At 37.4% G+C, this 14,926-nt stretch overlaps 2 protein-coding genes across 5 annotated transcripts in view; both read right to left on the bottom strand.

Moving 5' to 3' along the window:
• calcrla (calcitonin receptor-like a) overlaps positions 1-6,167 on the bottom strand; it is a 30,569-nt gene extending 24,402 nt beyond the window's left edge. The window contains exon 1 of the mRNA XM_063888522.1: positions 5,102-6,167. The gene's annotated coding sequence lies outside the window, so the exon portion shown is untranslated. The remainder of the gene's footprint in view (positions 1-5,101) is intronic.
• Positions 6,168-6,401: 234 nt separating this feature from the next.
• The window catches only part of tfpia (tissue factor pathway inhibitor a), a 41,876-nt gene continuing 33,351 nt past the window's right edge, over positions 6,402-14,926 (bottom strand). Inside the window, exons 3-7 of one of the 4 annotated variants that reach the window (XM_063888524.1) lie at positions 12,884-13,060; positions 12,040-12,114; positions 11,274-11,333; positions 8,109-8,297; positions 6,402-7,755 (exon numbers count right to left, since the gene is read on the bottom strand). In XM_063888524.1, coding sequence (XP_063744594.1) covers positions 7,688-7,755; positions 8,109-8,297; positions 11,274-11,333; positions 12,040-12,114; positions 12,884-13,060 — 569 coding nt within the window. In that variant the 3' untranslated portion in view covers positions 6,402-7,687. Of the gene's footprint in view, positions 7,756-8,108; positions 8,298-11,273; positions 11,334-12,039; positions 12,118-12,883; positions 13,061-14,926 lie in introns of all 4 variants that reach the window. The other 3 variants (XM_063888523.1, XM_063888526.1, XM_063888525.1) reach the window with 3 other exon arrangements.

Here is a 14,926-nt window from a genome sequence, read left to right on the forward strand (position 1 = left end):
CTAAAATAGATGTTTCGTTTCATTAATACAGAACCTCATGGCAGCCAACATTTTGTATTCGTCCATGTTATGCTACAAGCTGTCATAATGACTAGTATCAACAGTATTAACAATAATACACTGTGGTATTAAAATGGGAACAAAGTCATTTGGGACAGTCATTAACCTTGGAAACCATTAGCTGCAATGTTTTTGGCACAGCATGCAGCAGCCTATGTCTGATAATAATAGAAGTCACATTTTCACAGTAGAGTAGGTTAGCTAATTGGAGATGCAATAGAAATGTCTGCTGCAGACATTTGAAAACAGTAGCAGAAAATACAGAGCTGAGGAGAGTTCCAAAAGACTGTCTATCAGCTGGAAACAGAGCAAATGTGTTACAACAAATACAAAGGAGGTGCTTTGTTGGTTTGTGTTAGGGCTTTTCAATGTTGTTTTAGCATTGACATTGAAACGTGCACTGAACACGTCACACTACAACTTTTGCTGCCAAAATGAAAGCTTGAATGGTTTTCCTTTTTCATTGACGATTGAGAAAGAGAAGTCTGTCTGACAAAATTTTAAATATGCATATTTAAGTTATTTTTGATATATGATGTTTCTATTGGCATTCACAATGAACCACCAATCCTAATCATTCTTAATGGATGTATCAAACAACCAAAGAAGACCCTGCCAGTCATTGACCACAAATAGGAAATAAGCAAGTAACACGAAAACAGGATAAAACAAGCCAAGAGGGTTTGGTTGCAAAAAAAACGCTGACAATTTCTGAATTTATTCATACCAAGCAGTTTCACAGCAACAAATATCAATATGTTTTATCATAAAGAGGGAAAAATAATGACCTTCCATAATATATGAGAGGAAACATAAGCTCAGAAGGTTTCACATCCCTGAAACTAAATCCAGAACCTAAGGGGAAGGTTTTCAGACCGGTGCATGTGTGCATCATTGTGCTTTTGTGTAATATGATAACTTCGGCCTTGGGTAAGCTGACAGAAAAAACACCTAATGTATACTATGGTTGCCGATATGAAACACAATGAAGGTTCAATATGAATGAACTTGGGGAAAAATCAAATATGCTGGAAGAACATAAAACACATAATTTCCATTGTTCAAAAAATATGTTTGAGAATTCTTACAGTGTTCATAAAAGCATTGGGCGACTGGTGTGCAATATATCAGCGATTGGCTGAGTACATTGCTGTAACTTTAGGTCTTGCTGCCTTTTATTGACTATTTAAGTGTCTGCCCCCGAAGAGTAAAACACAGTGGGAAGATTCTGGATATTTTCACATCTACCTTAGTACATTAAGGATTTTTTATTTAGAGAAAACCAGAGTTGGTAATTGTTGTAAAAGTAGAAGTCTTACAGGGGGGTACGTTTAATTTTGAATCAGTCAAATTTGAATGAAATGTGCTAAAAAATTAGTAAACAGGGCGAAGTAGGCCAGTTTTAGTTTTCTGGAAGAGGGAAAGTTGAATTCCGAAGGTGTACAGTTGCATTTTGAAAAGTTTAAAATACAATGTGAGAATACTTCATGACGTTTTTTAGTTGAATAATGGCAATCGCCGGTTGTTGTTCTGTCGATGGACAAGAAAAATGCAACATGTGGCCCAACCACAGTCCAAAGCAGGAAAAGAGAAATATTAGAAGGTAAATCAATAAGACACAGGCTGCAGTAGTCTAGTGGGCTTTGATGATTTATGAGGGGTTACGTTTCCAGAGAATCGTCATTACTCTTGAATGTGAATCAGGTGGCCTTCGCACTCCTCAGAGTTGGTTTGCCAGCAGTGTTTGAAGGAAGTTGCATCTCCCTTAATAGTGTCAGTTGAGCACACATATCACACACAATCAGTGCATTTCAGTGTCAACAAAGTATTTTTAATTCTACAAGAAGTGCTCCTAAAGGAAAAGTAGAAAAGGAAATCTCCCCTTTCCTGCTTGACTGCGAAGAAACATAATCCTAAATACAAACACACTGCACCACACAGCCACTGTATGCCAGTATCAGTCACAGTGTGAATGAGATTCCACTGGCACAACCTCCTAAATGCCATTGCTATAGGGAGACATCCACCATACCATGGAGATCGTAAAGACTCTGAAAGCTATGCAGCCAATACCTTTGTGTTGTCCAGATTTAATAGCTGTTCACTTGACTTAGGCAGTAAATGCACAACAGGACTGTCTGGGGGTTGAGTCCCTTGAGTTGTTTGACATTCCCACTGCACAATTGGCTCGTGTATTTAGTGTAGGGCATTGGAAGATGTCAGAGCAGAATGCCCTCACAAACTCATCTGCAGCAATGCCAACTGGCACCTTTGAAGTGTTCACTATCCAAGAGTCGTGATGGCTTACATACAGGGGCAGTGGAGTAAAGACCCAATATACCAGACCTATTTTAACCATAACAATTGAATTATGATTAGGGTAATGACTTATAATTGATGGTTTTGAATGTATCCATACATAAATAATGCACTGTGATAAGTAAAACTATGGAGTTCCTAACTTTTGGTTGGATTAAGTGTTCGTACTGTAAGATATATTGCATGACCCCCATGCGCTGATCAACAGATTAGTAACGCACAAAAAATAATAATAATAATAAAAATGCTGTTTTGTTCAGATTTTTGCTGATGGCTAAAGTAGCCTGCTGCCCACGACCTGACCCTAAAGTACGGGAAATATCATATTTCACAGTATGGGGAAAATTCTGGTAAATTTTTCAGACTACTCCTAAAAATCTATAGTTTTGTCTTGTAAATGAGAAATGTATTTATTCGAGCCTCTTAAGAGTATTTAAATAAGTTCTGGTTAAACTACTCAAGACTCATTCACATGTGCAAGCAGTGATGGAGGTCACAGGCAGACACTGCAGATGAGCACAAACATCTGCCAAAGTCAAATGAGATATTCTCACTGGTTTTAAGTACGGGCTGATGTCATGTATTTTTGGTCACCAATCAAAATGTTCTCAAATGATGACAGCAGTGGCGAACCGTCAGGGCCTTCACGGTATTCAGAGAATACCCTGGAACCCTCAGATAAAAATTTAAAAAATAATTAACTACACAAATGAAATTTTATAAAATGTGAATAAAATAAATAAATGAGAATCGCTGTGTTGTTGATCTGGGATATTTCAGTGTTACGTTGATTTGTTTATCTTTCTCGGTCCATGCACTATGCATTTGAGTGGTTTTGGGTTCGAAAAAAATGCAACCAATCAGATATTTTTCTGGGTCTCTGGGAGGAATATCCTTCAACCAGGGTATTCTATATCCTTGATACAATGACCTCGCCATTGAACCGAATGACAGCGTACGTATGGTTTGACAATTTGATCAACCAATCATATATTGATTTATAGCCAATGGGCGTATCTTTCTGATTTTGCCACGGTTCCAGACCGGTTAGTTCACTGGCTCGAGACAGAGGATCTAGCTAAGTGCTACGTAGCAATTCACGTGGTGAGTTTACGTAGTTTTTCTTTCCGTCGAAATGGCAACAGGTGAACTTGATGTTGTTAGCACCCTTTTTAATACGAACATTCAGTGAAAAGGTCGACATTATGGGAAAAGGCCGCCCAACGCCGAACATTTTGAGCTGAATGAAGTTGCTTAGTGGAGTAGGCCCTAATGGTTTGTAACGATATAGCGAGAACAGTACCCGTAATTCAAATAAGTGACTGCCTCCGTGACGTCCGTCTGACTAGAACTACCTAATTTTCAAATTGGGGTGGGGGGTGTGTGTGTCTCTACAGAAGGTCCAGTTGTTGTTGACAAGATTCGCCACTGGATGACAGTAATGGTCTGTTTGGGTTAAGGTTAGGGGGTTAGAGGGGTTAGGGTTCTGTCGATCAAGCGTGATCATACTACACCCAAACGTTAGTATTAATGTGTTTTTCAAGGAGTACGCTTAAAAATATATATAAAAAGATTTTGCCCAAAACTTTAAATGTCAAGTTATTTGTATTGAGCCATGACTATCTTGAATTATGCGGTTCAGCTCACAACACTCTCAAATGTAACTTGTTGGCTGAAAAGTTAACCAACCAATTTGCTTTGGTTTGAGCGTTGTTTCAGCTCCACCACCTCCCTAATACTGACTCCAGCCTATATTTCCTCATCACTAATAGTAACCACTGTCATCATATCCTCCTCCTACACATAAACATCATCATCACCATCCCTACCATTTTTCTTTTTTTACTGCCCAGCCCACAAACTTCCAACGTGTCCAAATCTACTGCTTATGTAACCATGCAGATGATTTAGCAACCAGTGAGCCACTTACATCAAAGCCTGTGTGTTGAATGGAGATGAATCACTGTTTCTTTCTAGTTCAATTAACCTGAAAAGCCTGGCTGTATTTCATCCCTTCATCTACTGATTTTCTTTAATCTATTGAATGGATGTAAAGGATGGTGGATTGTACAACACTCTTATGATTCATCCATGCATGCAAGTGGATATGTAAACTGATGGAGTTTATGTACCAACAGTGTTAATCTAATCTGAGCGTTTAGATAATGGTGTGTACTTTAATCCATTTAAAAGGCTTTTACGCGTGTCCATAAAGCTTGAATATACCGTTGGCCCTAGAGCAGAGTAAACGTTTACTACACTCCTTGACGTACAATCTTACACATCGTGCATAAAATCTCCATAAAGAAAATAAAGGTAAATCAGAGTATTGTATGCATACTGTATACATGCCCATGCACAATGCGCTTGGATGGACTAATGGTGACCAAACCCCACACTAATCTGCTGTATTTTCCTTTATATTCCTCTATCACATCCATATGTTTCACATACAGCTCCTGACAGAAGCACAATGCAGTTTAATGCAGCCGTTGATGCTCATGCTGCTGTTCCAATGGATTAAGGACATTGCATCGTATTGCACATGCCTGATTCTGCAATCCATACAGTTGACATGACCTCGATAAACACATAACGATGAACAAAACCCATTGTCAACCCCACTGTTTATTCTGCTCGACGTTTATCGTCGCTCGAATGTTCAGAAAACATGGACAATGAAACAGCGTATCGCAAACATTTCACACCCAGTGCGTCCTACCGGAGAGTAAAATCCAGCCGCAGCGCAGAGGGGATCGGACCGGGGTAAAGTCTCAAGGCAGTCCAGTAAAGTGGCTCCTGTCCTCGGCTGCGGTGGAGAGCAGCGAACACGGCTGATCTCCGGCTCTCAGTGAGCAGCTGAGGCGGCTGTCAGGTTGACGTTGGGAGGCAACCCACTACTTCCTGTTACATCACCGCGAGTACAGCTGAGTAGCTCCCACACTCTACACACGCTGAGGAGGGTTAACCTCACCAATACTGTATCGGCGATACAATGTGTCGATTGTAATGGTTATGTCACAATAGAGCAGCAACGATGAGTCGAATTATCGATAGAAAGCTAAATATTTTAACAGAAAATTATTTCTTCAACCTATCAATTCTGAAGTTTACCTTCTTTCTGTTTTCTAATATTAAAATGAATATAGGGACGGACAAACCAGTACATAATTTGAGACTGTGAACAACTAGAATAGGCCTTTTCTGACATTTAACTGACCAAATCATCAATCTATTTATCTAGAAAAAAAATTGGAGATTATCTCTATCGTCAAAATCATATTTCAGCAAAGCTGTAGTTTTGTCGACTTCTGCCTTTTCCATTTATACGAATAAATCAGTCGAATAATCAATACGATATTGCTATTTTTTTGAGAATCGCATTCTATTGCAAAGTAATGACAGACAAATGTGTGTTCATTCTGGAATGTCCCTCTTATCTGTGTTTACATCATGGGTTACTGACTGACAATCAAAACATACTTTTAGACAGGGAGAATCATTTCCACTATTCTGACATTTTACAGAACAAATAATTGATTTATCTTGAGAATAATCAGGAGATTAATTGGTAGTCAAAATATTTGTTTTGTCAAATGTTAATTCTAATGCAAAGCTTGAGTTTTGTTAAATACGACTCAAATAAAAATTAAAAAGAAGTAGTGACAAACCAAATAAAGTTTATGTGAGTGCAAAAGTGTAGGTTGCAGCAATAACCTGTTGCATATTTACGTTTTTACATTCATTATTTGGTAAGGTTCCGCTTATATTGAAACGCTTACCTTGAACAAACCCTTTTTCCCTACTCTTACATTTTTTCTCAATTCTCCGTCAAATGGTGTCTTAAACATAGCAGCAGTACCATCTAGCTTGCATTCAAAAATGAACTACACATGAAACAACAAAAATAGGGTTTTTGATATTGTTTTTTGGAAGTTCTCTATTAATTCTGAATCTTAGTAGCTAAGAATCTTAATTTTGTAAGACAATACTGATGGGAAATAAAGCAGGTAGATCCGGAGGAAAGATAGATTGACTTTAATATATATATATATATATATATATATATACTCTTACATTTCAACATTGCCATTATAATAAAAAGAGACAGTAAAGTGACAGTGCTCAAAACCTCTTTGAAAACTTAGTTTGTACAACACCGCCCCCTTCTGTTTTGTCTTAATATCAACACCAGCAGGAAAGCAACATTGATTTACAAAACTGCACACTATTCATTAAAAAGAAAAAAAGAGTTCATGTTAAATTTGACAAAATAAAACAGTCATTACCTTGTTCACAATGATTTTTTAGCTGTGAGGACATCTTGAATGTGTGTACCTGACATCATTCCATATCCTGTTGATCCTAGAGTACGGATAGCCAGCAGTTTAATCTGCTAATGCTGCTGTTCAAATTGCAATAAACTTGAACAAAAGCATCATCCACTATGTAAACACAATACATACTGTCTGCAGGATAAGCCTTCATGTTATTGAATAAGAATAATGCTTAAACTTTGGTGTCTCCCATAAAAAATACATCAGTATGATTATAACAGTATGGAAGAACGGAGGCAAAAAACAAATTGGTAATCCACTTTCTAAATCTGATTTAAACTGATTTGTCTTCGTTTGTGACATAAAAACAGAAGAATAAAAATGTTGCTTTTTGGAGGTGAATATTAGTAGCAATATTTTCAACTTTACTGTATATTTGTTGCGTTTTATATCATCCATGGAGAAGTTCAAACTCAGAAAACATTAATGCACTTCAGCCTCCTGTGGTCAAAATGAGCATTACAACAACTAGCACAAACATTCGGGACAACCTTTTTATCCACATGTCAAACAAATTTTAAAAAGATGTAAATGAAGGTAGAATACTGGTATAACTTTTCTTTTCCACTTGGTCTTATGTCATAGACACATTAGAGAGAATAATCTAGATCAGACATAAAAAATGGGTGACCAGACTTTTTTTTTCTTACTGCCTATCAAGATTTCCGTTTTGTAGAGCCTATAGATCAAAATGACAAAATATAACATTTGGAAAAAAGCATTGGTACACAGAGCATCAGTGTTGAGATCAGCAAGACAAATGTGTCCTTGTCAATGAGATTAAAACAATGTAAAGAAAGATTACTGTAATTGCATTTAAACTCTACAAAGCAATTTCAGTACAATACATGACTTTTAAACAAGTACTGCACCGATAGAAAATAATAGATATGAGTTAAGCTAGACTTAACATATGGACATAAATACAGGTGGCTCCACAGTTGTGCAGGATCTAATTCAGAGCCAAGTGTTCAGACTGAGCGATTCACAATGTTGTTCAGGTTTTTCTTCCTTATCCGAATCATCCTGCTCCCATGAGCTGCAACAGAACAAAAATATATCATATTAATTCCATGATTCTTTACCAACGGTTTTCTTGAAGAAGCTAATGTGGTTTATATCCTATTTAAGTGAATATCTTTGGGTCTTGGACTGACAGAAAAACACATTTAAAGACATGCACTCTGAGAAACTGTGATTGAAATTAATGTTTAGTTAGATATGTATGTTATCGCAAAACTTTAGTTTATTTTAGTTACTTTGAAATCAAACATTTACAAAAAGAATATTCTACAATTGAACAAGGTAACGTTTTCTAGACTAAGTAATTAACTCTGATTCAGCTTTTTATAAAATGCATTTTCAAAATGCGTATAGCTGAAATAATCATACCCTTTCTGCGTTTAATGCACTTAATGATGCAGTCTTTCCGGGACTCAAAGTTGTTCTCGTTTCCCCCACAGCCACTGTAGTGAAACGCGTGGCATCTCTTGGTCTTAGGGTTGAACGCAAACCTCTTCTCGACACCCTCACATGTTCCCCTTTCCACCGGAGTAAAGCACAGGTCTGTAGGCTTCACGGCTGTAAATCAGAAGGAAGAGACAGAAAATATCATAAATTGAAAGTGGGTCTGCATAAACTAATCATAACCCTAACGCTTTTCTGACCTCAGAAGCAGCTCCAAGTTTTTATGCTCTGCAAATGGAATAAAGTTCCAGACGGCTGAAGTCCACCCCACATCTAAGTTATTTTAAATCAAGGCTAAAAACATTTATCCTTAGCATTGCCTTTCCAAAGATCATATAACAACATTTTCTTGTTATAGGAAGAAAAAATTGAAAAATAAATAGTGGTGATAATATGGGGAGACTATCCTGCTTCACAAAGTGTGTAGGTATCATAGAGTTTATTTCTGCAATATTCCAGAACCTAATGAAAAAAATGCCCTGAGTCAAGTGAGAAGCTGTTTAGATGAGTGGTTCTCTACAAATTGCCCGCAGAATTACCCGAGGCAAAGCAAATGGCCAAACAGACACTGCATTAGTCTATGAAATGTTATATCATGATTTACTTGGATCCCTTTGGTCCGTCATGAAAGAGGCGGAGCGTCTTAAGAAGACTTGTGCTGGTTTTCTTTTCATCAACATTTTCTTAGCTTTTAACTCTATTTGGGCTCATCTCCTCTCCATAAGCTTCAGTCTGGCTTTGGAATAGATTTTGTCTGCAGGCTCTCAGACTGAAATCGACAGATTTAAAAAGTGAGAGTTGTTATCATGGCTTCCCACAGGGTGGTGTTAGCTATCCTCTTTGATTTATTCTCTAGCTCACTTCATGGTGAGGCACACCGGGAAGCTTGTTGGCAGCCATAAGGGCTCTTTTCCACAACTGCAGGACACATTTACATACAGGCAAACACTAACAATGTAAAGGCCCTATACTAAAAATGTATTCATCCTTTGTTGGGCTCAACTTGCATCTCTTTCACCTATTGATAATTTAAGGATTGGTTTATTAGAACTAAGCTGTCCATCAATATTGATCATATTTGTATTATTGACTATAATTATTGAAGGATGTTAAACAAGAAGAAATCCCTTGAGAATGAGACAAAAATCACCACCATGATATCTGAGGGAGAAACTGGGAAGGTTATAAAAATATAATTTACCAACATTTTTGTATCATGAACATAAATGGGTCTGGTAACTTGTTTTGCTCCAACTCTAACCCAAACCCTAACCCTTAATCACAGAGAAAAACACATATATTGATAAACCACATGTCAGCTTTGTTTGGTAGACATGAAACATCACAGTGGAATTTGAAAAACCAATGGAGGGTTATTTGAGGCTTTCAGTTGGCATTTTATTTAATATGTACTTAAAAATGTCAAAAACTATTCAATTAAATTAATTCAGCCTGCAATCATTTTACAAGCTTGCATACATGTTTTGAATACCATTTCACTGCAAAGTCATTTAGATTTTAACACATTCAAAACTGCACAATTTTGACAAACCCTTAAACCACAAAAGTTGATTTATTCTATTAAAGTGCCGGATGAATATTGATGGATGTATCTGTGGTATCTGAAAGCAAAGCCTTAAGTCTTGCTGCTTTAGCTTGCTATGCAATTACGTTCCTCTATTTTCCCACTAACACTTAGAGTGTACATCATCGTATAACCACAAGATGTCAGTATTATATTTCAACACAGAATATGTGCTTGGCGGACCACCATCATACTCAAGATACTATATATGACAATTCTTTAATGCCTTCGAATTTCAAATGCCCCCATTTAATTTCAGCAGTAAAATAACATCTGATATTCATGACTGACACAAATTGTTAAAAATATATCCTCTAAATTGGTCAAATGTAAGTTCTTGAGGTGTTTTAATTTGAAGCCAGCATTGTTTCTGAAATGTATTACATTCTGGAGATCTCATGGCGGAAATAAAGAAAAAAGACGGAGTACGGAGCAGCACTGAGGCTAACTTATCCTGAATCTTTCCCCTCATTATATTTCCTGACAAGAAGGAAATTGGATTCTTAAAAATTACAACTCTCTTGAATGAGTTCAGGGAAGCAGCCCAGGGTCTCCCTGTGCTCTCCTGTTGGGTACAAAAGAGCCCTGGAACGACACAACGATGATATATGTTCCCTTACTTCTAATTCACAAAAAAAAATCTAAGTGGGAATACGTGACAAATTGCAGGAAGGAGACTCTTATGCCCTTAGATTCTGCCCTTTGCCTCGCACAACGGAAGTCATTTTGCAAGCTGTCTACCATTTGTGCATCACTGCACCTGGACTTATTATTACAGTGCAGTTTATTGGCTGACACAATGGTTAATAAAAAGAACTGGAGATTAATTTGAGGTATAAACATGACTGAGAAATTGGACGATGCTTAACAACAGTCAATGTATCCTAAATGTCTGCTGCTCTGGGACTCCTGTCATGAATTATCACTGCATGTACTGCTTCTGGCTTTCTGCCTTGATGTCAACATTAATGTGATGAGAAAAAAAAATATATATATTCTTGTTCAAGGTGAATGGACAAAAGAACTCACTATGGTTATATATGACTGAATTATTATATACAATCTTGCACACCCATTGATAGCCTAATAAAGCGTCTGCAAATGAACTCCCTTCATGATGTTATGAGCCACAAAATTAAGGCCCGTTACACAATATTTGAATCTGTTTTTTACATTTTTTTTATCTTTGCAGCCATCTTGACTGGACAATTGTGAGATTCAACTCTTCCTTGTCTGGGAGTTGAGACAGACAGACCTGATTCAAATCACAGAGTGACCTTTATAGTTCAGAATGAAACAGTTTCTTTTTAAGGTTTTTGGTCTGTTTAGGAAGCAGCGCAAATGTTTTCCTTAAATCTGATGCAGGATTGTTTTGCAGTCTTAATTGCTAAAAACAGCCAACTGTACTGATGTTAGCTGCAAGCTAGCAAGTAGCACATGCACCAGGTGTGTGTGTATTTTGTTCCATTGTCAATATATTTACATAAACACTCAATCTTTCTTACCGTTTGGCTCTCCATTAGTGTCATTTGCTTGCACCCGAGGTTCAACTACAGTCAATTCCCCTGAGAAACAAAGTCATACGTCAAGGGATCAGTCTTTTGTCATAATAGTTAGCTTAGCATGAAGACTGCATGCAGACAAAAACAAAAACAAAAACGGTTTATCCATCTGCCCAGCACTTCCATGTACCAACTCTACCAGGTTTCAGGGCAATCTCAATCTCGCTACAACGACATGAAAACTTTTATCCGTCAAGCTGTTGTTTGATTTTCTAAGAAGACATCTGTTTCCCCTTGCCAGTCTTTATGTTAAGCTATGCTAATTGACTGCTGACATGAGATCCAAACTTAACACAGAGACATACTTGGTATCACTCTTTAACATTGCGTTATATTTCATTGAGCTGATGCTTTTATCCAAAGCAACTTATTTGGAATAAACCCTAAAGATACAAACTCAGATCAACAACAACACTGCAGATACATTTGCTCCAAATCTTCTCATCTAAAGCTTGGAGTAAGAGTAATTGGGCCAAAAGCAGAGAATTCAAACCACTATTACACTTGATTGCAAAACATAACATGTGTTTGATTGATTTACTGGAACACACAGACATAATTGAACTGTTTGATTGAAAGAATTTGATCTGATGAAAAATTCTTAGAATGATATTGATAATGATATTTAATTTGTTTTATTCTGTGTTTTAGACAACAACAAGCATCAACACTTTTACTCGAAGGATAGTGTGGTTTACTATAGTCCTACCAGTTATCCTGGGTGGCTGCACAATGGCAGATCTTCTCGAGGCCATTATGTGGACTGCTGGTGCCTCAGTGGGTTCTGCTATATTGACGAAAAGAAATAGAAAAAAGTAACATCAAAGAATATCTGTATCCACAGCTATAAACATGAATAAAAGGAATCAATGCCTATATTTAGAACAGATTTCATTAAATTCTAAAGATCAATCACAATTAAAGCAAGATTAATCATTAGTGTCGGAGTCTGGAAAGGGTGTTCTGCAAACACATATAAATTACTAATGAAACCAGACAGGGGCAACAATCTGAAATTGTTATCTTTAAAAAGAAAAGCTCTTCCAATTGATTTTGAGTACATGGGCTGTTTGCAGAATTGGTCACACTCGAGCAAATTACTCGTTATTTTCTTCGACTATTTCAACATCTAAATAACTTTGAAGTTGGGCCTAAGTGTGGCATAATTGAGTGTGCCACTTTAAAACAATTTAAATGCTAAATCAAGGTGGGATGTGATTTCATGGTCAGATTCATCCAAAAGTTAATTTTCAGAGAACCATTTCTATCATGTTGCCAATCTGAAATGAGTTTTCACTTGTTGTGCAGCAGCTGTGAACCAAGAGGTATAAACTACACCTTGGATGCCTTTGAGGTAATGCCAGCAAAATACAATAAAGTCAGTCATTTCCCTCTACATGACAATATCTCTGGAGCATTCACAGCCGCTGAACACAATACCTGTCCAGACTTAATTAGTGTTTTGGAATAGAAACTAATAATGCGGCGGTTTAGGTGGACTGGCTGTTTGCAAGCCTTTACTGTAAAAGGACTAAAAGTTCATACTGGCCTACCTGGGTTCTGACATTTGGCCTGGCAATCCGCCATGCTCCTGAAGTTGTTGGCATTGCCAAAGCAGCCGCCGTAAAAGAAATGCTTGCACTGCTGACTATTGCTGTCGAAGAAGTAGCGCGTCACGAGCCCTCGACAGGGACCAGGAGCCTCGGGTAAGTGACAGGGGTTCTTGTCATCTAGGAAAAAGAGAGACAGACATTTTTTTAGCAACCAAGAAATAATAGGTTCATTACTGTATCTGTCACTTATTGAATAAATGGTAAACATCACTTTTAAGTGCACAGCAGCTCACGGTTTTACCTTTTCTTCAACCTTGGGCTGAAATATAACTTTCTGCTAGTTATTGAACTTATAGATGTGAGTTTTCTTTCCCTTATGTTATTTTGACAAATTCAGGCAAGGTTCTTCACTAATTTGCATAGAGCAGGGTTACATTTCAGTTTGGCTATTTTGTTTATGAACTACAAGTTAAAATTAATGTGAAATCAAATTTCAAAAGAAAGCATAAAAAGGAAAAAGATTAATTTTTTAACCTCGATCAAGTTCAAAGTGTCAGCCAGTGACAGATTTTTCTTATATATGAATGATGCAAGGCCTGGAGTTGTGAATGATGCATTCAAAGAGAAAAAGAGTTGAGCACAGTCCAAAAAAGCAAAAAAGCATGTCTTGGGATGAAAACCCAAGCAAGGGCACAATCATAGGTGCCTGTGGACGAAATACATTCCAACAAAACAGTTTGAAAAAAAATGGAAGACCACTCTTTGAGTTGGTTCAGTCAAAGGCATCTTTGATCGTTTTTACAGCATGGTTTTGTCTGTTTACAAAGCCAATAAGGTTAACTGCGAAAACCAGCACACATGAGAAAAAAGAAAGGCTTGAATATGTTAACATTACTTACGTGGCCCACTAGATCCAGCTAATCTTATTAGCTAAATGAAGAACTGTATTGTTGCTGATACACCAAACCAATTTACGGGCCAATGTTAGCTAACTTTGCTAGCAGAATTAGCGTCAGCACACTGATCGCACATAATTTGGCTGTGGAGATTGGACGCTCGTGAAGGAGTAAGTAAAGTTACATGGATTTTAATATTTTGCATTAGCTCTGTTGTTTTGTTACTTTGGATGTAGTTAAGGGTAAACACACGTATATGCATTACATACTGCCATTTTAGGCTAGGTGATATTTTTATTAGTAGAATTTCTAATAGTAAATATTCATTCTTTAAATAATCCTTTACTTTCCTGATCCACCAATTATTTTCTTTATGCGTCCTTGGTATATATACACCTTATATCTAATTTATCTTGACAAGATGACTGTCTTGACTCTGAAGGCCACAAGATTCCAATTATGTGTTGTTTGCTCCCCCACTTTAAATCATAACCTTGCGCCCTTGGCAGCACAAAGATAAACTCAAAGGTCTGTAAACTGTAAATGGTCCAGTAAATGAACCGCAGGCCATGACACACTTTGCAATCACTGGCCACTTGGTCACAGCTAGCCCACTTCCTGTCTCCCAGGCAGTACAGTGACATTTCCACTCCAGTCAGGTTTCAGATACACTCCTAATATTCCTCTACTAGCTCAAAGTGAACACTTCCTGCAAGAACATGTTTTGGTTCCCAGTGATTCCCATCACGTTCTCTGTCATGTCTTCCTTCTCTGCCTTCCTTTCTGTCTTCTACCCCTTACTGTACTTCAGCTCTCACTCCCCATGTTTCACTTCTGAGCACTTTTTGCATATAATATCACCCTCAGGTCTTGGAGTTTCCTAATCATGGCAATGTACCTGCTACAGTTTGATGGTCTTCTAAATTCTGCGTATTTTTCACGTTTGCATTCAGAATGTCTTTAATTGAAAATATGTAACTTCAAATGGCATTTGCCTCAGCAATGTAGAGCACTGAAGAGCACTGAAAGCAGAGTGGTTCTGGAGTGATGTTAGAAACCAAAAAGAAGTACAAGCTGATGACAGGCTCATGCTTGGTTTTTACTTGGCAACACAATTTGCAACCATGGTGGCAAATGAATCAATTGC

Source organism: Eleginops maclovinus, chromosome 7, assembly GCF_036324505.1.
Source record: "Eleginops maclovinus isolate JMC-PN-2008 ecotype Puerto Natales chromosome 7, JC_Emac_rtc_rv5, whole genome shotgun sequence".
In the NCBI taxonomy this organism is placed as follows: domain Eukaryota; kingdom Metazoa; phylum Chordata; class Actinopteri; order Perciformes; family Eleginopidae; genus Eleginops; species Eleginops maclovinus.